The sequence below is a fragment of the Pieris napi genome, chromosome 4, assembly GCF_905475465.1.
Source record: "Pieris napi chromosome 4, ilPieNapi1.2, whole genome shotgun sequence".
In the NCBI taxonomy this organism is placed as follows: Eukaryota; Metazoa; Arthropoda; class Insecta; order Lepidoptera; family Pieridae; genus Pieris; species Pieris napi.
The window spans coordinates 9,601,846-9,626,307 of record NC_062237.1 but is presented as its reverse complement, the minus strand read 5'-3'; the positions used below and the strand labels follow the sequence as shown (position 1 = coordinate 9,626,307).

At 33.6% G+C, this 24,462-nt stretch overlaps 3 protein-coding genes across 5 annotated transcripts; 2 read left to right on the top strand and 1 right to left on the bottom strand.

Moving 5' to 3' along the window:
* The first annotated feature begins 56 nt into the window (after positions 1–56).
* On the top strand, positions 57–3,036 carry LOC125048632 (cysteine-rich with EGF-like domain protein 2-A). Its single transcript, XM_047647404.1, has one exon. The coding sequence runs from the start codon at positions 426–428 to the stop codon at positions 1,533–1,535; it is 1,110 nt and encodes a 369-aa protein (XP_047503360.1). The 5' UTR covers positions 57–425; the 3' UTR covers positions 1,536–3,036.
* Positions 1,559–24,419, bottom strand: LOC125048630 (active breakpoint cluster region-related protein). 3 transcript variants are annotated; one of them, XM_047647399.1, is made up of 21 exons: positions 23,978–24,419; positions 23,563–23,806; positions 23,235–23,427; positions 23,004–23,160; positions 22,580–22,829; positions 21,945–22,107; positions 20,424–20,565; positions 14,892–15,002; positions 14,572–14,757; positions 13,874–14,071; positions 13,203–13,322; positions 12,279–12,401; positions 11,564–11,755; positions 10,594–10,803; positions 8,042–8,237; positions 7,036–7,229; positions 6,482–6,657; positions 6,020–6,159; positions 4,965–5,110; positions 4,407–4,531; positions 1,559–4,203 (listed from the first exon to the last, which is right to left on the bottom strand). In XM_047647399.1, exons 1-21 carry the CDS (start codon positions 24,254–24,256, stop codon positions 3,966–3,968), a joined length of 3,783 nt encoding a protein of 1,260 aa, XP_047503355.1. In that variant the 5' UTR covers positions 24,257–24,419; the 3' UTR covers positions 1,559–3,965. The 3 variants fall into 3 exon arrangements, with proteins under 3 accessions (XP_047503355.1, XP_047503356.1, XP_047503357.1); XM_047647400.1 differs by having other exon boundaries at positions 21,945–22,098; XM_047647401.1 differs by having other exon boundaries at positions 23,235–23,358.
* Positions 15,639–18,741, top strand: LOC125048631 (putative uncharacterized protein DDB_G0282133). The gene is made up of 5 exons (XM_047647403.1): positions 15,639–15,758; positions 15,835–15,929; positions 15,992–17,666; positions 17,746–18,177; positions 18,260–18,741. Exons 1-4 carry the CDS (start codon positions 15,689–15,691, stop codon positions 17,973–17,975), a joined length of 2,070 nt encoding a protein of 689 aa, XP_047503359.1. The 5' UTR covers positions 15,639–15,688; the 3' UTR covers positions 17,976–18,177; positions 18,260–18,741.
* Positions 24,420–24,462: the final 43 nt, after the last annotated feature.

Here is a 24,462-nt window from a genome sequence, read left to right as displayed (position 1 = left end):
GCTGGCTAATGCACAAACCGTGCCAGAGCCATAAAGGAAAAAAAAGGTCATAACTACTCATAACTGACACTTGACAGGTTAGACTTAAGACTACAAGCACTGCGGCAGGCAAGCTAATCTAAGCGGGAATGGGAATATAATATTCAATATTTCTAGTTTCTACTCTTTGCGTTTGCCATTAAAATTTCTTATTTCTATAGTCTATCACTAGTTAGTGATAAAAAATAGGCGGTAATTATTAATTAATATTTATCTTTTAATTAATAGCTCAAATATTTAAAAAATGTAAGGCACTAGTATTAACTAATAACCTTGTTAAGGATTATTATCAAACTAAAAATAACGTTGTATGCATTTTAGTTAATATTTAAAGTATTAAATTATTTCTCAAATAGAATTTCTACATTGTTATTTTTTGAAAAATAATGAACATGGACAAGAAACCATTTTACATGTGCTTTTTCATGGAATTTTTTCTTTTACTTACTGTGGCAAGTGCTAAAAATAACCAAAATCAAGTTCGACTTCAAAAACTTAACGATTGTCGCCGATGTCAGGTGTTTAGCGACTCCTTTATAAATTGGTTTGAGAAAACATCTCGTGGTAAATTTGATGGTGGAGATGTAGCTTGGGAAGAAACAAAACTAAAATCATATGCTCAGAGTGAGATAAGATTGGTAGAAATTCAGGAAAAGCTTTGTTCAGAATTAAGTAGACGTATGGATGAATGTTATTCAGTTGCTGAAGAAGCAGAATATTTAGTGGAGAAATGGTGGTCAGAAGGAAATTTTCAAATATCAGAATTTAATTCTTGGCTCTGTTTGGAAAACCTGAAGTATTGTTGTCCTAAGCATCATTATGGTGCAGATTGTACCCCATGTCCTTTAGATAAAGATGGAAATATCTGTAGCAATCAAGGTACTTGTCATGGAGATGGCACTCGCAAAGGTAATGGAACTTGTATCTGTGATGCAGGTTATACTGGTCCATTTTGTAATCAATGTGCTAGTAATTATTATAGTACTAAGGAAACTGAATGTATGCCATGCCATAAAGCATGCCAGGAATGTTTTAGTTATGGTAGTAATAAGTGTAAAGTATGTGCTGTTGGTTGGGAACTAATAACTGATAGTTGTACTGATATTGATGAATGCCAATTAGATACTGTGTGTAAAAATAACCAATATTGTGTAAATAATGAAGGTTCATTTTCTTGCAAATACTGTGATGCATCTTGTTTTACTTGTATTGGTTCTGGTTCCTATAACTGCACAGCTTGTAGGCCAAATGAGGAACTATGGTCTGGTAAATGTATAGATAAAAAAATTGTGAATAATCTCTTATCAAATGCAGATAAAAGATTATTTATGTATAGTTCCTTAAATATTTTTATGTATCTATTATACCGAAGAACTAAACCTTTAGCAATTGGTATTGGTGTTTTAGTTTCAATTTTAATATTTAAATTAGAAACTGGGACAGATGTCACTGTTAAGGATTCAATTGCAAACCATATTGTGACATGGCTTGAATGAAAAATTGAAGTCAAAAGCATGTAAAAGGTGTATTAAAAATACATTTATTGTGAAAGGTTCATAACTACATTTTAGTATCAATTATATACAAAAATTAAATACAAAATCCAAATAATACAAACTATCTTATAAATATCCTACATACCTCAATAACAAAAATCTTTAATTGTTTATGAGAGAGGGTAACCAGGGCTGAAAACTGCTTTGATACAAAAAATATTAAAGATAATCAATTACTTGGCCGCTTTATTGGCATTTCAATATTTATCACTGGTCTATATGGAATTTAAAATATTTGTTTTGCAGTACCACTTACAATAATACACAAGGAGTTTCAATATATGACTACTATATCATTTGACTAATGTAGAACACTGTGTTTAAAATAAATACATGAAATGCAATTTGCCTGAACATAAAAACATATTAAAATGCTTACTTGTTACCTATGCCAAATAAGTTGTGTTATAATCTTAATGTATAAATTATATTAAGTATAGGTTAAGGAAACAGCCATAATACACTGGACTGGGCACCTTTAATATTAAGAATTATGTGTTTATGATAAATAATGATTTTTTAATTCAAGTTTTGAACACTACCAAGAATTCCTTCGAATAATATCCAGTGCATTATGATGTTTATGCAAATACTGCAAAATCTTATAAAAGTGAAATACTACAGACTTAGTATTACTTGGTGTAAAAGCTGTCAGAAAATAATGGTGACACTGATAAAGCTAGAATGGTAGGAAAGTACATTTATATCCTTAAAATCAATTAATATTACTACTGTTTGCGATATTTTAAAACTAGGTAGGCCTCTACATTGTGGTATACATTTTATATTAAGATAAGAAACGTGTTTTATATAATTTATGGCAATCATGTGATGTTTTAAAAAATATATATATTTGTATATCATGATAATTTTTAATGGATTGCTTTAATTAAAAATACTTTTTAACTGGAAGAAATAATAAAGTGCCAATTTTAAGGTTTCGTTGGGTGGTGTGATTTCAATTTTGTTCTACACATCCACATGATTATTGATGTTACAAATAAATATTGTTACTATATTAATTTAATAAACCTGTAATTACTGGATATTGTCAACATGAAATGATGTAAATTAAGATGCAGTACATAGGGTCTTTGGTGATGGAAGAAAACATATTTGAAGTTCTTTGAACAAGTAAAAAACTTATAAACACTATGTGATCATAAATATAATTATATAATATTATTCAACAAATAGATTGTTAAGTTTTAAGATAATAACAAAATCATTACAAATGAAATAAACTTTGTTCTACAAAAATCCATTTTTGGTTGTCTTTAAGTACTAACTTAGCAAAAAGAATGAGTTGTAAATACATATGAGAAACTAACAACTAAACATAAAGTACTAGAAGTGGTAAAAAAATAAAGTAAATACACACGACTAGCACTGAAAATTGCTGCACATTGAAATTATCTGTATTAAATGTCTAAGCATTAAAGCAATTTTCATTTATTTGCAGGAAACATCCTTCCACAACAGTTTAATTATTTATCAGTCTATATTTTGTTAACACTAACCGTGACTTTCTTTCGGTCCCTTCATAATACTTGTCATACACACTGAATTCTATTATTTATTGGCATTGTCCTTGCATTATAAAATTTCGAAATTTCAATTGAATATTTAGCACCAATTTTGGCCTAAGGATAATAAGCCATTTTATATAATATTTTTCACTTATTTAATTATGTCTCTCCACATTCCATATAGCAATATTAAAAATCACAATTTGTTCATGTTGTGAACAATGCCAATTTTTAAATAATATTTTTTTTCAGATTTTTGATTTGATTTCATTCACATTTTTGTTATATTTTTTAAATGGAATGTATACTTTACTTACAAAGACAACACACACAGAGGAAACCAAAACACACGCAATAATATTTCTCATGTCAGCTAAAGGCCCAGCACTGGGCACAGAAAATTACTTAATCGCTTTAAAATACCAAATTTAAAATACAAAAAATCACTATTTTATTCAAAACGTTGTTTGCGTCGGCGATTAAATGACCCAATGAGTTACTTTGTAAAAAGTCTAATCCAGGTAATAAGACATGGACTTTAGAGATGGCGGTAAACAGTAAACAATGGACTGGCCAAAAAAGTATTTTAGAAGGCAAACCTACTTTCGAGGTTCATTTATTTTTCTCTTTAATTATGTTGATTTAAAATGCAAATGAAAAATATATTTGTAACAAATACTTTTAGGAATTCTGAATTAATTATCTAACTTGTAAAGTGAAATTGGATAGAGCATGCTGATTGGAGTATGAATATAAGAAAGTCAGTTGCGGCAAAAATCATAACACCGCTTCTCTTGGATCACAATCTCAAGTGGTAATTCCGCGATTTAGCAGCAAATTGTTAATCTAGAAGCGTTGGAGCTCTATGGTGCGAGGACAATTGCGCGGCCAATTGTCTCTGCTGTAATAGACAATAGAGTATACCAGCTTGGGCCATAGCGTCTACGGTTCCTGCGGCTAAGAGGTCGGTACGTTGTTTAGCACCAGGGGCACTGGTTGATGGCCGAAGTAATGTAGGTCCAAACACCGTTGCCAAATTGTGTAAAGACATTTTGTTCTCTGTCTCGTGTTGATTTACTCTGAAAACAAAAGTGAATATTTTATTTAGCTTCCTTTCAATTCCTTTACTTCTTAACATCCAATTAGGATAAAACATATCTTCAGATTGCGTCTAGCGCGTAACTAAATATTTGTAAGTATTGTCACATAGAAATTCAGTATCTTTTTGCTTGACGATTATTTAAGTAAAACATGCTTACTACTGTTTTATGATGATACTTACTTAACAAAATGGTTGAGCAGAAAATCAATGCAATTTTTATTGAGATCCGGAAGCTGTGCGTAACATTTGAGAAGAGCGTGTCGTCGCGTGTGTGCGGGGCCCGAGTCAACCGACGTGCCTACGCCCTGTAAGATATTATATTAATTTTAAATCTTAGTAATACAAATGCGAAAGTTTAAAGTAAAATATAGCGCAAAACAGAATGTGAATACTTATTATAAAATTGTATATTTGATATATTAATTATTAAGAATTATATATAGTTTTAGAAACCGAACATAATTTTTTATTCTTCACCCACCTAATATACTTAAATTTTTTTCTCTTTTAGTAAGTTTTTAAGTTATGATTAATTATTTATAGTCTTACACTTCTAGTTCAGATTGCCCGGAGGAGATCGTTTAGTAGCGATACGGCCGCCATTGCACCATGTAACTGTTTACATGTGTTTTTAAGTTTTTTTAATTCTTTTAATTCAATAAAGAATAAAAAATTATAGACAAAAGCCGCGCTGGAGGAATATCTGGTCCTACTTTAGACCCTACTTAAGAAGCTTACCTGAGTGGAACCCCAAGCTTTCAATAGCTCCGGATAGAGAGCTTCAGTGAATAAGGCTTCAGGCAGTTCTCGTAGGTATAATTTAAGTACACCGGTTACACTGTGTATATCAACTTCTTTCAATAGCTGCTCTGCTTCATAGGCATCTGGAATTTATAAATATTATGATAAATAAATATAAAAGAACAGTATTTAAAAAAGACTTTTAAGTCTATGTTCACATGTAACGCGCGTCAATGCGCGATCAAATTTGAAGAGCGTTCAGATGATGAGCGCTAACGCGCGTTGCAAAAGTACTCGTCAGTCTAGTTCGGTAGAACGTAGAAAATGGACGTGGAGAGGCTATTATTTTGTGGTTATATAATAAAGAAAAATATAGAAAAAGAAAACGTACACATTGGGTTCATCCAATTTTGAAAAAAAATACAAATTATATTATATTTTTTATACAAATTTGCTATATTCCAACTTGCTGGCCTTTTTTCTACTTCATCGATTAGTAAGTCGATGTCAATATCTTCAATTTCACTCATTTTAAATGCGAGAACAAGATATAATTACGAAAATTAACAAAATTACATGCGATCGCGATGAAAGCGCGCGCTCATCTGAACAGCAAACGGACATTACATTAATATCAAAGCGCGCGTCAACGCGCGATCACCTGCGTCTAAAGACTTTTTCTCTGAGCGCCGCGTTGACGCGCGTTAACGCGCGCTCATGTGAACAGTTGTATGAAAATGTCACAATGTCTACTAGTCGCGCGATTTGAAAACGCGCGTCAAAATTTTTGCCATCTGAACATAGCCTAAGAGTTTTTGCACGCGAGTTCCAGACTATAATTTGTTATATGATGTCATATGAATCATAAACAAATCATTTTAAAATAAACTTTGTGTAAAAATAAAATCGTACGTATGTGGCGATAATACTATGGCGAAGTATCTACATGAAAATATAAGCTAAAGAGGAGAAAAAAGTATCGAATAAATATTTTTTTCATAAATATATTAATTACTAAGTTTTATTAATCAAAGGGTTATTGGTATACTGACTAGTTTCGAAGCTCTTCTTAAGCCGGTTGAGGTCTGAAGCACTGCCGGAAACTCGATAAATGCCCACTTCATGGATGCCACGCCTCTCGACTTCGCGTATGCACGCACTTATTATGAAAGGAATGTTGCGCTTCTCACGTCTGTAATTGACAACATTGGAGTGCTAAAATTGCTAAAAACCTTACATCTCATTTCAACATTTTGTCTTCACTGGTCACATTCAGTACTCAATAATTTTAAAAAAATGAAATGAAGTTAATATTTTTGACATGGATTTCTTCTGATAATGGTCAAGAGTAGTTAAAGTACATTGTCGTAATTATGTGTGAAATAACCAATTTCTCATTACTTAAACAATCAAACAAAATCAATTTATTTCATATTATTTTTGTAGGCTGTTACTATTACTGTAACTTTAGTTACGTAAATAAATAAGACAGTTATTCGAAGTCCAAAACTTACTTGGCAACATGCGTGATTTTGGCACCGAAAAGCGCACCAGACTTGGAGTTAGGCACATGCCGCGCAGAGCGTTCCGGAGGCAACAATTTCAAACGAAGAGGCAACGAGCCACCTCCCACGCACACTGTTCTAGAGACCCCACCCGCAGCGCTTTCTACCACCCATTCGGGCGATAACTTAGGAAAAAAACAAGAACAACATGCCATTAATGCCACATCTAGTAAAAAAAATCAAATTCAAAACATCTATGTTTTGCTTTGTTGACTGATCAAGTTTAATTATGTCTACCCACATTTTTGTTTCTGTTTTGTTTTGTTATTTTATATACCTACATCTGTGCGCTCTAATTTTTAATCTTAGTTTTACATATTGTTACTCAGTAAGTGAATTATGTATGCAATTCTTATGAGAAATAAAGTTATTCTAAACCTAACATTCAAATCAAAATCTTTTCAGAATCTAAACAAAAGACGAAACGATGACATGTTAGATTATGATCGGCAGCTTATAGCTTTATAATATCAATACAATAATCAATCAATATCAATACATACCTTCACCGTACATTTTCCTCTAAGAACCGGCCTAGCGGCATCTTCGTATAAAAGCAGTCTCAAATTCTGAGAGCCCTCCAAGTCAATAGTAAAGCTTTCGTTCCAACGCGGTTGAGCACTTCTACACACCAACTTTGACTTAGCCTTGCGGAAATAATGCCCATAAGAATCCACCTCTACGATGATATAGTAGTCTGGAATCAAATAGTTTTATTAAATATCCGTTTCTTAACAAGTTATGATATCATTGTAACTTTTATTTAAACTATTCATAATTTCTAATGAAAATATAATTAACGGTAATATCACAAATTACGTTCATATAATTTACGAACTTTTAATAAAGCTGAAAATAATACTTGATTCCCTGAATGTATGTAATTGTTAATGTAAGGACAAACACGTATACGTCACCAGTCATACATCACGATGGACAATTCAGAAATAAAACATAATTGGACGTCAGTCAAAGGGAAAGATAAGTCTCACTTATCTTTCATGTTTATTTGTTTTGACATGTCATTGGGCCTTTGACTACGGCAAAATTCTTACGGCAAAATCCTATGAGAATTTCACATACGGGAAATTCAGTATCGTGTTGTCCACGATGTTTGAAAGCACCCGTAAAGAATATAATAAACTAGCAGACCGGCCAAGCGTTGCTGTGGCTAAGGTTTTTGTTATATTACATAGTAGTAAACTATTCAAGGGAAAAGGTAGGAGAACTTATGTGAAAGGTAGATAGCTTATGTGAAACGTTGGTACTTTTAACAGAGCGCCATCTGTTAGAATTGTATCAAATAAAAAAACAAATAATTTGCAGTAAAATAATATTACGGGTATAAATGAAGATGTAAGCTATCCTATCTTTTAAGTTAGTTCAAACTGCACACGGTATGCAAATTTGATTGAAATCGGTTAAGTAGTTTAGGAGTCCATAGCGGACAAACAACGTGACACGTAATTTATATAATTAGATGTTGTTTTAAGTATTATGATTACATACCAGCGGCAGTGTCGAGGGGAGCGGTCATTCCACCAATGTGTAGCTGTAAATCACCCAGAAGTAAGGAGTCATCCCGTCCACTGCGCAACAAGTACGAGCCCATGTCAGTTTGTAAGTAACTGCGACAAGCCGTCACCCAGCTTTGTAGTTCCAACATGGAGACCGTGTTGGATCCAGCGGGCGGCGCCGATGATGCCTAAGAAAAATATTTATAAGAACTACTTAAAAATATTCGTGTGAAATCGGATAATTATGGAATATACTAATTTAAGTGTCTTGTTTCTTTTAATTTTTCGATGTTTTAAAGAGTATCTCAACACAAAAATTAAGATAAACAATTTAACATGGATAAAAGTATATACGGTAGAGTTTAGCTGTCCCATATGAGGGGCTTATAATTTTTGAAGTATAACTTCTTCGTTAGGCGCGTTATGAAAAATTGATGAGAGTGACACAGAATGAAGTTGCCCACGGAAGATGCTACGGCATTGGACATTATTTGTCCGACATTATTGCGGTGGGATACTACGATGCCCGAAGTTATATTCCGGCAACGTGCTATCCGTAAAGCTTTGTCTTCCTTGGACATCCATAGGTCGAGCGGACCCGATGGCATCCCTAGAATTGTGCTGCGTACTTGTGCTCCTGAGTTGGCTCCGGTCCTAACGCGCCTTTTCCGGTACCTTTACACGCTCGGCACTGTTCCGAAGTGCTGGAAGATCGCTTCGATACATCCGATCCCTAAAAAAGGCGATCGCTCTGATCCGTCCAACTATCGCCCAATAGCTATAACCTCCTTGTTCTCCAAAATAATGAAAACCATTATTAACAGCCAGCTCCTGAGGTATCTAGAGGGCCACCAGCTGATTAGCGATTCTCAGTACGGCTTTCGTCGTGGTCGCTCAGCTGGTGACCTCCTTGTATACCTTACACATAGGTGGGCAGAGGCAATTGAGTCCAAGGGGGAGGCGCTGGCGGTAAGTTTGGACATAGCGAAAGCCTTCGATCGGGTGTGGCACAGAGCACTGCTCTCGAAGCTTCCAGCCTACGGGCTCCCTGAGAAATTATGCAACTGGATTTCCAGCTTTCTCGCTGATCGGAGCATCAAAGTCGTCATCGACGGAGCATGCTCCGACCTGAAACCTGTGAATGCTGGTGTCCCACAAGGCTGTGTCCTATCCCCGACCCTGTTTATTCTGCATATCAATGATATGTTGCAGCTTAGCAACATTCATTGCTATGCGGACGACAGCACTGGGGATACTTTTTACACTGGCCGGGCAGGTCTTTCTCGGGCTGTTGTCGATGAGTACCGGAACAAACTTGTGTCTGAAGTCGAAACTCTTCTACGTGGAGTCTCGGACTGGGGTAGACTAAATCTAGTCCAATTTAACCCCAAGAAGACACAAGTATGCGCGTTTTCCGCTAAAAAAACTCCCTTTGTCGCTACTCCCCTCTTTGAAGACACTCTCCTTAAAGCCTCAGCTAGCATCGGAATACTGGGCGTTGACATATCGAATAACGTTCAGTTTCGCGGTCATCTGGAAGGAAAGGCTAAATTAGCCTCCAAAAAGCTTGGTGTGCTCAGCAAGGCGAGACGGTACTTCACTCCGGGCCACCGCTTGCAACTATATAAAGCTCAAATTCGGCCCCATATGGAGTACTGCTCTCACCTCTGGGCGGGAGCTCCCCAGTACCAGCTCCTTCCACTTGACCGTATTCAACGAAGAGCGGTTCGAATCGTCGACGACCAGTCACATTCAGTGCGGCTTGATCCCTTGGCGTTGCGTAGAGATGTGGGATCTCTCTGCATCTTCTACCGCATTTACCATGGAGAGTGTTCAGAGGAGTTGTTCGGTCTAATACCTGCAGCTGAGTTTCATCATCGGACGTCAAGGCAAAATACAAAATACCATCCGTATCACCTCGACGTCCGTCGTTCCACAACAGAGCGTTTTCTAAGGCAGTTTTTGCCGCGCACCACCACTATGTGGAACCAGCTGCCCACAGAAGTATTTCCGAACCAATTCGACTTAGGGTCTTTCAAGAAAAGAGCGTACCAATTCCTGAAAGGCCGGCAACGCACTTGCGAGCCTTCTGGCATTGTGAGTGTCCATGGGCGGCGGTATCACTTAACATCAGGTGAGCCTCCTGCCCGTTTGCCTCCTATTACATAAAAAAAAAAAAAAAAAAAAAAATATTACAAACGACATTCGAATAATAATAGAATTTATGTTACACTTAATGTTAAATAAATAATAAATATTTATTTATTTAATTTTTAAACTGAACTTTATTAACTACTTCTTTTCCAGTATTTGATTATTTAATTGTAGTTAATTATTTGCATGCAATGAAAAACTATTTTTAATAATGCCAAAGAAGTATAACTTCTTACGCGCGTACATAAGAACACGCACCCTTTTCTTTTTCATATGTACTTTGTTTCTTTAGTAGAAGCAGATAACATCCGCGATTAGAGGAACTTTTAATTATTTTCCAAAATTAATTGCAGTTGTACAATACGCATTTTTAAATATATATTCACAAACCTGTAGCGCATGTATAGAGTCAATCCACTGCGTTCTTTCATACTCCGAACTGAGGAAGAAGACATGTTGTCGCTGTAGTGCGGTAGATGCTGGCGCACGCGCAGCGATGCGGAATATAAGATTGGGACTAGCCAGAACCAACTGCCCTTCTAACTCTGCTAGCTTTTTACGCTGCTTCTCTGCTGAGCCACGACCGCCTAACCTTATTTTCTGTCGATTGACAATATGATTGATTCAAATTCACAATTTAGAGTTAATTTAGTTACTACAATTTTACAAAAAATTAATGTTATCCTAGGTAAAGATCATACAACAACCATTTGGCGCACATCGATGGTTACGTTGTCTTTGGCCTACGGGCGTTGTATAATGTTACCAGTTACGGTTCTAAAATAAACATTTTGGACAGTTATATAATGAAATTTTAATAGGTCAGAATCAGGTAATGAAATCTAAGGTTAAGACCAAGAGTTGAAGATTTTTTTTAATATTGTGCGTGTACTAGTGTACACACGTAAGAAGTGAAACTTCTTCATGACCTTATTTTTCGAAAAATGATCTACTATACTAACTTTACAGAAATTGGTTAAATAAAGTTAAATTAGATAAAGATTAACAAAAGGCTTTTATTATCATAGACATGAATTCAAATAATGCAATTATTACATTTTACCTTATTACTACTAAGATTATTACAGAATTTCATTAATTGCATTTACTTGAAGTGATCCAACTAATTACAAGGTTTTCTCGCGAGATTAGCCGCCATCCATGCCGCGAATGGCCATTCCATTTCAAAACTTTCAATAAAATATCGGATTCAACCTGCGATCGATCAAGCAATTTGTTGTTGGTATTAAAAAAAGCATTGCGCGTAACCGAAAAACGTAACGATTTTTTACATAAATTTCTCCCATACGTCGATAAAGTTTCACTTCAATAAAAATGAGTCACATAATACGTAAATTACCTTATCATCCTGCAAAGCCCGCTCCTCGGCTAATATCTGGTCTCGTACAGTGCAGGCCTGCGACTTGAGCGCCACTATGTTTGCTGGCGACGTCTCCCTCTCCGCGGAACTGCCATCTTCCTCCACGACCACTATATCCGGTAGCGGTATGAACCATTTCAACTCGAACGTGAATTTATCTCGACCGGCGGCCTGTCGGAGACAAAATTGTAGCTATCTCTGTCTATAGCATACTAATTGAAGGGGATAAACATATTAAAGGGGTTCGAAGTAAAGAAACTATATAATTAAAAATACTGATTTAAATAAATAAAAAAACAGTTACGATGGATGGTGCTTTTTTGTTTGAATACGATTGGTCAAAACACCATTATTGTTATACACACACATTTTATATTGGTTTATATTTATCAGATTGGACAACGATCAATTGCTGTTGCTACGTGCACGCACGTGCACGCACGCGTACGAACGTGCGTATTACTTCCATATTTTCGTTATTTTTTTTGAAGTTATACTTCTTTAGGCGCGTTATGAGAGTGAAAATTTACGATGCGCGCGCACCGTGACACAAAATTAACAGAATGAAGTTGTTGGCATTGGACATAATTTAAAAACAACATTCGAATAACTATTTTTAATAATGCCAAAGAAGTATAACTTCTTACGCACGTACATAAGTTTTTTGTTTTACTATCATCAATATATTGCTTACCTTATATTTAGCACATGCTATAACATCATTGAATAAAAATAGATGACGTAACTTCCTGTGTCCATCTGTCAATTCCACAATAAAGGAATTCTTTACAAGTCTTCTTTGTGCGCGATCAGCATTCTGAAATATATCATATATTGTAATGCAGAAAAAGTTTAGAGCAGTCTTGGCCTAGTGGCTTGAGCGTGCGTCTCTCAACCCTTAACGTTCAATGGAATTATCTTGGTATGAGCGCATTTAAGACTCGCTCGAGCGATGAAGGAAAACATGGTGAGGCAAAACATTCCTGAAATCGTATCTATATATATATAATGAAAATGGTCTTCGTTTGAGGCTCAATCACGCCTAAACCACTGATCGTATCGACATGAAACTACCACCATTCGATGCGATTTTTCCTAGATGATTTATGGCTATTTATGTATTAAATTCCAACGTTCCTTCATTTTTTTATTGCTGTTTTACTTTTATGAAAATTTATCCATACGGACTTCACCGCGGAAACATTCGGGGAGGCTTCCTAGAACCTCTAAACGTCAACATCTGTTAAAAACTCGATTTTCGAAATATTTCAATTTTCTTAGCGGGAAGTTAAAAAGAAGAATAATAAAAATATGAAAAAAAATAAAATAATGAAACATAAAATTTATTTTAATTCGTCCAGCAAAGCGGGCGCGAAACGGCTAGTTAGACTATAAAATGGATGGCGTGTTTCAGGTATAAAAGGTTAATCATCTACTTGTCCATTAAGAAAAAAATGCTCACAGTTGTAGGCTGTAAGAGATTTTGAATTTGAACTTTTAATCCCATCAATGGAACCATATTTTTTCGTATAAAATCTTTACACATTCAGGCAGTTGGTTTAATTTGATAAAGTAATTTATTATTTTACCGCTTTATAAAATATAATATAATACTTACAGGAAACATAGATTTGGTTTGTATAATATTAAATTCGTCCAAAAAGTGCTGCGTCATATTTAAAGCTTCAGTTAACATCGCGTGGTCAGGGTGACTAGCCGGGGTATACTTTATGAGATCCTGTAAACAAAAATTGTTTAATTAATAATATAACATTATTTAGATTAATCGTAGACAAAAACAAATTATCGCTTTTAATAATTTGACGTAAATTGTCGGTCTTAATAGTAAGAGCAGTTTCTTCCAGGTAACCCAAGCAATAATTTGTTACCTTAAAGCTTAGTTAGCGGTGTCTCTGTCAGTATTGAAAGGTAGTAAGGGCGTTGGTACCAGCGAGATAGGTTAGGATATAAGTTGTATATAAATTATATATAAGTTGGATATAAATTAAGAATAAATACAACATACTACAAAATTGGTTTCCACTTTAATATGCATAGTATTGCATAAACAATAATTATTTATTTATTGTTTTCAAACATATATATACTACTGTTATATGTTAGCGTCCAATCGTTCAATATTACGTGAGAGACTTCAGCATTATCAAATACACGTATGTTAAATGTAAGCAACATGATACACTTGCCTCATCGGACAGTACCTACTAGTAAAAAGCTTAATATCTGACACTGAAACTTACTAAAATATGTATTAATATTAGAACTTACATGCAAAACAAGAGCATTCTTCTGCACCCTTGCGACTGGTTTGTGCAATAAATCGTCGAGTGACATGGGCTGCCCTCTACACGCAATCTGTCTAGTTAAGTCCGCAAAACGCTGCGAACTCGCACAACGACGACGCACCGCATCCGTAGCGCGCCCGTAGTTATGGAGAAAGGCGCCGTATACGTTAATATTCTCAGCCTGTGTCAACAGAGATGCGGTGTTAACTTCAACAAAACGTCTAAATGACTTGACTTGTACAATGTTACTTTCTATATAACGACAACTGTCTATAACGCGATAGCGATGCGCAGTTCCTCGATCGATATATATTATATACTGTTCACATTGTATTTAAACAGTTGTACTAGGACATAACAGGGTAATCAACTTCATAATAAAAAAAAGGTTTGAAGTGCATAGAAGGTTTCATACGTTACCATGAGCACAAGTAACTTATACAATAATACTTTGTCATTTGTACATTGTAAAATGGACATCATTGTACGGGCCCGAATCTACTGATACGTGGAAAATATTATCAATACGATACGACCTTCTTTTTTTGTTTAAGTACTGTGCCGTAATTAACTCAAAAATTTCGTAATTTAAATTTCAGTTCCAACGTTATAGGGTATATATTCAGGTTAATGTATAAATAAAAACTACATAAATTTAATTTTTTCATTGCTTTCACTCACCATTTTCTTAAAATGAACACCAACACACAAAGGTTCCTCCCAGCTAGCAACAGCCGATTTGAGCCCTTCCAGAAAACTCTTATGAAGTTCGTGCAATTCGGATATCTTGTAAAATATAGTACCAAATTCCTCTTCAGTTATCACAGGTTGAGATGTAGATAGAGTTGCCTTTATCGCATTCATGTACTAAAAAATGCCCATATTTATTATACTTTACTTATTTAATGCCTTTAGTCGAGAGATCTATGTCATGCAGGTACAAACTAATTAAATAAACTCATCTATGCATAATTAATATTTGACCCATCAATAGAAATTACCTTTTCCATAACATATAGGCATTCGACGTATACGGTTTCACTTTCAATAATACTTGTGACGATACAACGGTGCATCGTAAGACGTTCCGCTTCTGCATTATTACTGGATTCCTGAAAGAAACCTTTAGCATGAGCCAAATTGTTATCGATTGTATTGTTATTGAATATAAAACTGGAGTTCCAGAGAAATATTTTTGTTTAAATATGTAGTATATAATCATTCTGTTGATAAATATATATACATATATAGCGCCAGCGCAACGCTAGGTTTCGTAAAGGGACCGTGACGCATGTTATAACGAGTTCGATTCTATATCAGAGGGAAAAATATGAAAAATCTGTAAATTATTTTTGTACTTTGATATTGTAAATTTTACTGTTGTAAGAGGTTTGTCGATTGTAATTGCAAAAAAAATTTGTATCTGTTTAATTGTATATCATACAGTACCCTTAATTAGAAGATAGATAAGGTTAAAATTTTGTTATCTTTAAGGTATGCCGATAGGTCGAGTCTCGGTCCCACCTATATCTACATAAAAATTCATCATTTCAGTCAGAGATAGTGTGTTTTTGCAATTTAAAAAAATCTGGGTTTTAAAAGGTTTGTATAATATTTTATTTTGTTTGAAAAAATATAAGTTAACGTGCTAACGTTACCATTTGGTTTCGTAATGCGGCGATAAGATTGTATAAGTACAACAACAATAGACCCGGAAAAAGAAAATATTTACAAATGTATGGTTAAACTTGATTTCTACTAATGGTACATTTCAATTATTCACATTAATGGTATAACCATGCGAGCTTTACTGTTCTTTTGTTTAAAATTTTACTTCACTTCACTATATTATTGTGCCGATTTTGACAGTAAGTGATATATATTTGTATTATTATGCGATTTTTGACAACATATTTATAATTAACAACTGTAATTTTCTAACAGGTTATGAAATAAACCAACTTGAAGTCACACCAATATATGATATAATTTTATTTAATGACATAGCGGAAGTAATTAAGGACTTCGACAATGACTTGGTAAATATCCAGACAAATATTTCCTATAAATTAGAATTATGTTTAACACGTTTATATTTCAGAATACACCACCAGATGCGAAATCATTAGCGTTAGAAAGTGAGAGCAATGAAAATATCGAAGATCTATTGCTTGAATACCAGCAATACTTGGATAAAGCTCACAAACAACACGCCAAATACTTAGAAAAAGTAACCGGTAAAAACAAAATTCCACTTTTACGACACGACAAGTATCCCAAAAAGAATGGCCTTAAAACTGCTTTTGAGGATTTCTATCCATTTTCAAGTAAAACGCAAATATTCCCGAAACTAGAATCTTTATCTCGTGTCTTTAAGGGCGATACGGAGTTTTCGTATACAACATCTCGCTCCTTTTCTCCTAATCTATTTGAGCCAACCTATAATCGCCATTATCTTTCTTCCAACATAGAAAGAAGTAATACTTTGTCGTCGTGTTATTGCAAATCTAATGAAATTCCATGTAATTGTGGTTGTAAACAATGCATCATACAATTCGACTCTATTAATAGCAGTTTTAATAAGAAATCACCTTTGCACTATGATAATTTAAAAGACCCGTTTTTACAACGTGAAGGAAAAACTGATAACGATTTCAAGATACGAATAAAGGTTGACATTAAACTTCCCAAAATTATAGAGAGAATTGCTAATTTTTTTAGTAAAAAAGATCATGGCAGCTCGGAATCAGATCCGTCTCGTAAAGAATATTCGATGAACTATATTTCACCGTATTTCAATGTTCCTAATCCCAGTGACCTCTTAGGCTTTAACTCAATGCCTCGAATGTCTGAGTCTATTCCCTTGCAAAGAATAACTATTCATAAGAAAAAGAAATTCCGCGGCAACTCAAATAAGAAGCACAAAAAGAAGACATTTAATGTTCATGAAATTCAAACAGATAAGAACACAGCAGTAAAACTTGATACTAACGAAACCATGCCCCAAAGTAAGAATCAGACGTTTCAAGGGAAAAATAATACATTATACATGAACAATATTACGAATAACATCTCGGAAAATACAAACTATACAGCTATTAATAAATCACAAAACCCTGAAAATAATAACCTTAAAAGTAACTCTAAAGAAATTATTTATTTAACACTAAATATATCAAACGAAAACGAAAACCATACAGACGAAATGAATAAACTAGAAAACAGCATTGAAACTGGATATTTTAAAACAAAAGATAATTTCACTGCAATAAATCTAAACAGAAAAAAGAGAGACACTGCTAACAAAAACACTTCCGACTCTCTCGATTTATCTGTAAAACCCTTAAACGTATTGAATGAGACCCATGACAAAAAGCTAGATAAATTACTAAATGATTCAATTTTATCATATTGGCCGGAATCCCAGAATGAGAGTTCTAAGACTCAAGCAAACAGTTCTAAAAATATAAATTTACTTATTTTTGACATTGAAAAAAGAAAATCTAAGTTCAATATGAGTAGCGATAACGTTCGTAACAATCACTCAATAGCTTTAGAAAGAGCTATATTTGGCGAAGTAGATTGGAATGATGTAGATACAGTTGCACCTGTCTTTTTATCTTTTGTGGGGAAATATATTCACGGGGTTTTAACATTTTGCTCTGATTCCGTATGTCACTCAATGAAATGTGCCAATAAAACGTGTGTACACAGAAAATGTGATACAGAAAATCGATATAACAAGATGGGTCATTGTTTGGGTAATAACAGTACAGGTAACAAACATATACACAATATATAAATTTTCATAACTTTTTAAATAATAATATTCTTATTTATTTTTTTATTTTACAGATAGTGTAGCCAAAATGGAATCAATTATGGATTTACCTTCGAATTTGGCTCTTGAAATAGTAGATATTTTACAAGATAAAATGCTTGGTAAAATGTACGGAAAAATTACTATATGTATAGGTTTTAAATGTGTAACATTTGTAGCATCAAAGAAGACAACAATCAAGTATAAATGTACTTCAAAAGAAATTAATACTTTAAGTGAATGCCCTTACAATAAACAGCGTTAAAATAATATTCTGTAATAAGATTTGAAATAAAAATATTTAATATGTATTGCCATAAGAATTTATTGTGTATTCGTGTATGTATGTGGTCGTGTTGATAAAGAAAATTGAAAACATTTCAATACATATTATGTTGATAAAAATATTTTGTATAACATTGTTGTATATATTACCTCAATTAAGGAACAATTTATTATATGCACAGGTAAATATGAGATATAACAAATCAGAGCATAAACAATTTAAAATATGGATGCATATTTTTAGACATATATATCTTATTTTAGAAGGCGGATGATCTATTTTTCTACCCTTGGAAAACGATTGGTAGGAGGCCAAGCATTATAGCATTTGATAAAGCTGGAAATATAACTGAAGGTGACATAAATAAATATCAAATTATGAATTTGAAACATCTAAATTATACGAAAAACTCTATGCGATGGCTGAATCAAAACGCCACATTGGATACTTCATTAATTGTCGATAGTATTAGGAATTTTCTAGAAAACGCTGTTAACTACATACCAGTAAAAAAACCAAAGATTCTTACAAGATGCACAGAACACGGAATATGTAGATTCTTGCAATGTAGTAATATTAAAAGTCATTGTATGCTGTGCGAAGTAAAATTGAAACATAGAAAGGAAACAATATGTAATAAAGTGTCGACAAAGTTTTTAAGTGGCAATGCAGACTGACCGTATACATACATTACATAAGTATTGTACAATGTACTCAGTTAGTGACAAAAGAAAAAAAGATATTTAGTTCAAATCTTTGTAAACAAATAAAAGACACAATTAAATCTCTTTATTTTACATTGCTTATTTTAATAACAATTTCAAATTAAAGACATTATATTTTACGTAATACAAGAATATAAAATGACAGTATTAACTATGTTTTAGTCAAAGCATGTACTTTATCCAAATTACGTAATAAATTGTCTTTGTTCACCGTTTATCACTAAAGGGTTTTAGGATAATTAAAAAGTTTATGGTATGTCCTCGTCATAAGTCATTAAGTAAACATTCCCAAAAGCCGCGTTATCTCCCTACAGATACCGAGTACCTCAGGGCAGTTATAAAAGCTGAGGTAGGTTTGTTCAAACATTTATTTTTAAGATACACTTGCATTACCTGCAACATGTGGACTCCTAAAGTTGTACCTTTTTTAGTTTTGTGTTTAGTGGGTTCTTCTGTGAGTTCACCAGTACTGCGTAAGTATAATTTATTTAGTATTAGAATAAAGTAGCCAATTTGTACGTAGACATCGTGGACCCGTTTTCTTAATTTAAATATTTTAAACGTAAAATGGCTTGCAGATAACTTGAATGAGGGTCGCGGGATCGGTTCGACCATTTGGGATTGGATAACGTATCCCTTTACTTGGTGGAGCTATGGAGAGAACGACGCCTCAGAAAATGTTCAGATAGCGTTCTCTTCAAATAATAATGTCGAAAGTATAGAAATTGGAAAGAGAAATGTGACAGTATGGTGCAACGATCAAACCTGTACTACTATGAGATGTGATAAATTCGGTTGTACAAATTTAACATGCAATATTTATGACACAGACTTAAATGGCGAATGTAGAATTTATAATACGCTACCTTCAGACGAAGATACGCCTAAACCGATAGAAACACAACCCAAACCGGTAGAGTCAACAAAACCAAAAGATCCCGAAAATAAACCAATAGAGATACCGCCTAAACCAACGCAGCCAGAGCTTAAACCAATGGAGGCTGTAGGAAATAAAACGGAAATTATGGATAAGGTTGAACAACTGAATAACTCAAACGCTGCACAAAACAACGACCCCTTAGAAGAAAGACCGATAGAACTAGAAATGATGTTATCGGCAACGGTAAATGATACGAAATCCACAAAGGATAACTAATAAAATGGTAATTTTATTTTAATTAAGAGCTGCAAAATGTACTTATGTATATTTGCCACATACAATCGAACCCGCGACCATTACTCAATACAGATTTAACACAGACTTATATTTTTCAGGTTCTAAAAAATATCTTCTAGAGCAACGAATCAGTTTCCTACCTCTTGGAGTCGATAAGATATTACTTAATTATATACAAACAACTTAAACATACTACGCAACACAGACGGCTAATGAATTGATGTCAAGACTACACATTGAGACGGTATCTGCTATTACATGTCTTGTGAAAATCACGATTGCCAAGTATTGTATTGCAAGTACAATCTTATCACAGGCGAAGAGGAATGTTCGCCTCACAAACCATTTCAGTTTAGTGTACATAAAAAAACACTATCGCAAAATACTAAATTTGTGACGGATAACACAGAAGAAAACGATTTAAAAATTATCAACAGAATAATAAATTAATTGATAAATGTTTAGGTTACTTTTTAATAAGTTATCTAAGTATAAAATTATATTCAATAGACTCTATAAACAAACCTGATGCTGTAGTTTCCTTAACACCGGAGGAGTTGCGCTGGCCTCCGTGTCTGAAGAAATAGTTCGAAGCAATAGTGGTGTATCATTCGATTCCGTTATTTCTGAACTCGTTTCACTTGCCTCTGCACCGTCCACGCCATGCCTAAATCAAGATAGAATAAACTATTATATATACTCTCTATAGAATTTTTTATATATATAATATATATATTATATATGCGTTGACAAAGAACATATACAGGTCGTGTAATACAAAAAGACTAAAATAATGGTATCATTTTATTAAGTCGAGTACTTAAACGGAGAAATAAATATAATTAAACAATCAACAATATTTCTGAATTAGTTTTTGTAACAGTAAGTATTAAAGTTGTGGAAGTGGAATTTCCTTTTTATAGACAACAATATTAATTTACTTCAAGGTGAATGGCCAACTAATTTAGTTGGTTACTCATCACAATTATTTTATGCCTAAATAACTGACTCGAAAATGATTCATATATTTTGCAAAGTTGAGTTTAGATTCTAGTAATAAGGAAAAACTATAATTATTATTATTTAAGATCTTATAATTACGACAAAAAGATTTGCTATTAGTTTCGGGTAACTTATCAACTTGCCATGCCTATTTCATACAAAAAAGCAAACCACTTTGGTTTTACGTAAGATTTTCTTATTTGAAAAATTATAAAACGAGAGGTTTGTTCAATTTTGTTCCGGAATTCGTCAGTCCGGAGCAAAAATTTTAATTAAAAAATAATCAGGGTTAAAGATTTAAAAAACAATTCTGTCTGACGCCTCGAGCTACACGACACATATTATTATTCTTGTTTTGTTACAAACATATTAGGTTTGTAGAGTAATAAAGTTGTGAGTCAAATTCTTATCTCTGATGATGTCAGCTAATGCGATTCCAATGTGCGGATAACAATAGGGAATGTTACAGTACATTTATTCCATTTATGTTTGTACATACTATAAATATAAAGGTTGCGTAAAATGTAAAGAACGTATTAGAAAATATAAATGTTTTTAACAAATAAAAACTTGTTTTTATAATCTGTTAAAATCAAAAACTAAAATAATAATAATATATTGTATTATCATATCAATATTCTTTGAAATCGCGTGACTGACCGCATGAAAAATACATGCTCATAGTTATTCCTTTGGCATAGGCTTCATAACTAATTTCAGGCAAACTCGCACCTTATTATATCATAGGATTTGATAACGTATTCAATTGTTGGCCCAGTTGACTAGAAGGTACTCTAGAAATGACGTTGTAAACGTTATTTAACCGTAGTAAAATTGGAAAGTGTATTAAATCGCTATATTAAGCACTGATTACCAGTGCTTATTACTATTGCTTCTTGACCTTACTTAGAAAAGTATATTTTTTTATTCTACTACTAGGTACTGTGTCAATAATAATCAACTATATATATATCATAAAAACCAGACCTTTACTTGTATGTTATAAAAAGACGCACAAAATATATTAAGAATAATAAAACTTACTGTATGAAATAATGTATGTTGACATAGTTAGGAGCCGTCGCGCACAAAGGTGAATCAGGTGCGACAGGGGCTGTTGGCGCTGAAGGGGCCGTAGGGGCACTAGGTACCATGGCGAGGGTGCTTGTGCCACTCGAGCCGTCTTCTGTACTTGATCCTGCACCCCCTATAAGGGCAAAATCATACAAACTCCAAAGAAGTTAACCTTACTCTATGTTTAATCTATTATTTAAACCCCTTATTTATTTATGTATTTATTAAGCTTATGACATCACACACAGTACTAAATCTACTAATTATTTTACAAAATCTTACATCTAAAATGTGATAATGAAACATAAGTTGAAAAAAAAAATAGAAATTAAAAAATACAATTAAAACATATACAAGATAATACAAGCACACAATAAAATAGAATAAAATTATAGAAATTTGTTGGCACTTAAAGCAAAAAAAAATAGTACGACATTGATATAGTACTGGTTAATAGTATATACATATTTCTGTAGAAAGTAAACAACATCCCAATCAAAGTATGATTAGTAGTAATATCACTTACATAAATTATGTAACAAACATTATATCAAAAATTAAAACTAATAACTCTTTCAGTAATTAAAAAAAAAGGTATAACATACCTGCTTGTATATAAACATATTCTCCATCATTTATGTCCACTGGCACTTGATCATAATAGGGTTCATCCTCAGAGCTACGAACAACTGCAGGAATACTCTCAAGAGAAATCGGTGGAGATTTATCATCACTGCCTACAGGAAAGTCTGGAGTAGTTGATGTAACTTCTTCATCAATAGATCGAGGTGTAGCTGCTCCACCAGAACGTTTCCTCTCAGATGACAGTGAATTTATTGACTCATAGCTTTTTACCTAAAAATAATCATTCTTAATCCCTAAAATTGCATATCTTTTTATGGACGAAAGTTAAAGATTGTTTGAAATTTAAAATGAATAAAAAAACATTGAAAATAAGTAAAATAGATTTTTTTTACACTGATTCGTGATTGTTCAACTTGTATCCCATTAAATAAAAAAAATACACACTCTTTCACTTATAGATGGTGTAGACCCACGACTAGCAATAGATTCTCTTGAATCAGATTTCCTCATCCTCCTGCCCAAGCTGGATGGAGGGCTGTCCTCTGGTAAGCCACTCTCTGGTAAAGAAGCACCTCGTCGGCTGAACACTTTTGGTGGGGGTCTAAAATGATTATTGTTTATGAACAAAATTATCTCAAAACATAACAGAAAAGAACAGCTATAAAATTATCTTACTTTGGTGGTACTTTTTTCTTAGAAGCAATAGCAGGATCAGTTGAACTACTTTCAGAGGTCTGGGGTGACTCATCTTGTTTCTTGGCAGCATTCTCAGCAGCTTTAAGGCCATTCACCTCAATCACTGTTACAAAATCACCACCTTGTGATGCTGGACGGTTCTTAGCTTGTATGAAATTTATTGATTCAACACCTACCACAATATTATACACAATAAATATAATTTATTGGTAATTATTTTACTTAGAGCAACATTTGCAATTACATTTAGAATTTCTTATTAGAGGTAATTTTGTAAAAGTAATAGTAGTATCAAAAGAAACATTACCATTATCTTCTTTTTCTGTTCTCTGGACAATCTCACTATTACAACGCCGTCTAGCTGCTTCTGCAGCAAGATTGGAAGAGAGCTCATTGATGCATTGGTTAACAGAACTTCTTTCAGCAAAGTTTATAGGTCTATTTCGTAAAGGCACCTTTTCCTCCTCTACATCTAACCCCTCAGCTGAGTCATCACTTTTATTACTAATACTGCCCTCACTTTTTTTAGATAAAGAATTAGTATTGGAACCCTATCAGAAAAATAAATAATACATGAATCATTCATAATAAAAAATGTATTCAAAGAATACTAAAACAACCCTTTTTTAATTAAAGAGTGCATTAAAGATATGTATTTATTTATGTACATTCCCGTATGTTTTGGGGAGATATTAGACTTCTTATTAATTACTAGTAATTACCTGCTTGCTATCAAAAGTCTTATCGTCGCTCGTGTCAGTACCTGAGGGCGGCGCCACTTTACTGGGCAGAGAGGCTGCCTTGTGTTTCTCTACATCTGATAGTAAAGTTTCAAGGTATTCCACGTAAAATTCCTCCTTCTCAAGCTCTTCTCGTAATATAGCGACTTTCTGTTTATGTTTAGCCAAATTGGCTCTGACATCTTCCTCCCAAGCTGCTGGTAAAGTACTGTCTGGAAAACGTTGCACCCACACACGTTGAAAATCCCCAAAGACACTCATCTCTCACAAAACGATTTCATGACAATTTTATGTTACAATAGAACAGTTGCAATCACAATTTTCCTAAAAATACAAAATACAACTTAAACTATTTGACATAGTCACATAGCTAGCAAACCAAGCAAACGATTTTTTTTGTTCCAAAATTTTATAAGACTGTCAACTGTCAGCTGTCTTCTATGACTCCGTAGATGAAAACGTCAATA

Excerpts from the sequence above, each read along its gene's own strand:
- LOC125048632 (XM_047647404.1), top strand. The coding sequence starts at position 426 with ATGAACATGGACAAGAAACCATTTTACATGTGCTTTTTCATGGAATTT.
- LOC125048631 (XM_047647403.1), top strand. The coding sequence starts at position 15,689 with ATGCGAGCTTTACTGTTCTTTTGTTTAAAATTTTACTTCACTTCACTA. Across the intron at positions 15,759-15,834 it reads TTATTGTGCCGATTTTGACA|GTTATGAAATAAACCAACTT; the intron begins GTAAGTGATATA and ends ATTTTCTAACAG. Across the intron at positions 17,667-17,745 it reads TTTGGGTAATAACAGTACAG|ATAGTGTAGCCAAAATGGAA; the intron begins GTAACAAACATA and ends TTTATTTTACAG.
- LOC125048630 (XM_047647399.1), bottom strand. The coding sequence starts at position 24,256 with ATGAGTGTCTTTGGGGATTTTCAACGTGTGTGGGTGCAACGTTTTCCA. Across the intron at positions 12,402-13,202 it reads AAACCAAATCTATGTTTCCT|AATGCTGATCGCGCACAAAG; the intron begins GTAAGTATTATA and ends GATATATTTCAG. Across the intron at positions 7,230-8,041 it reads TCCCCTCGACACTGCCGCTG|ACTACTATATCATCGTAGAG; the intron begins GTATGTAATCAT and ends ATTTGATTCCAG.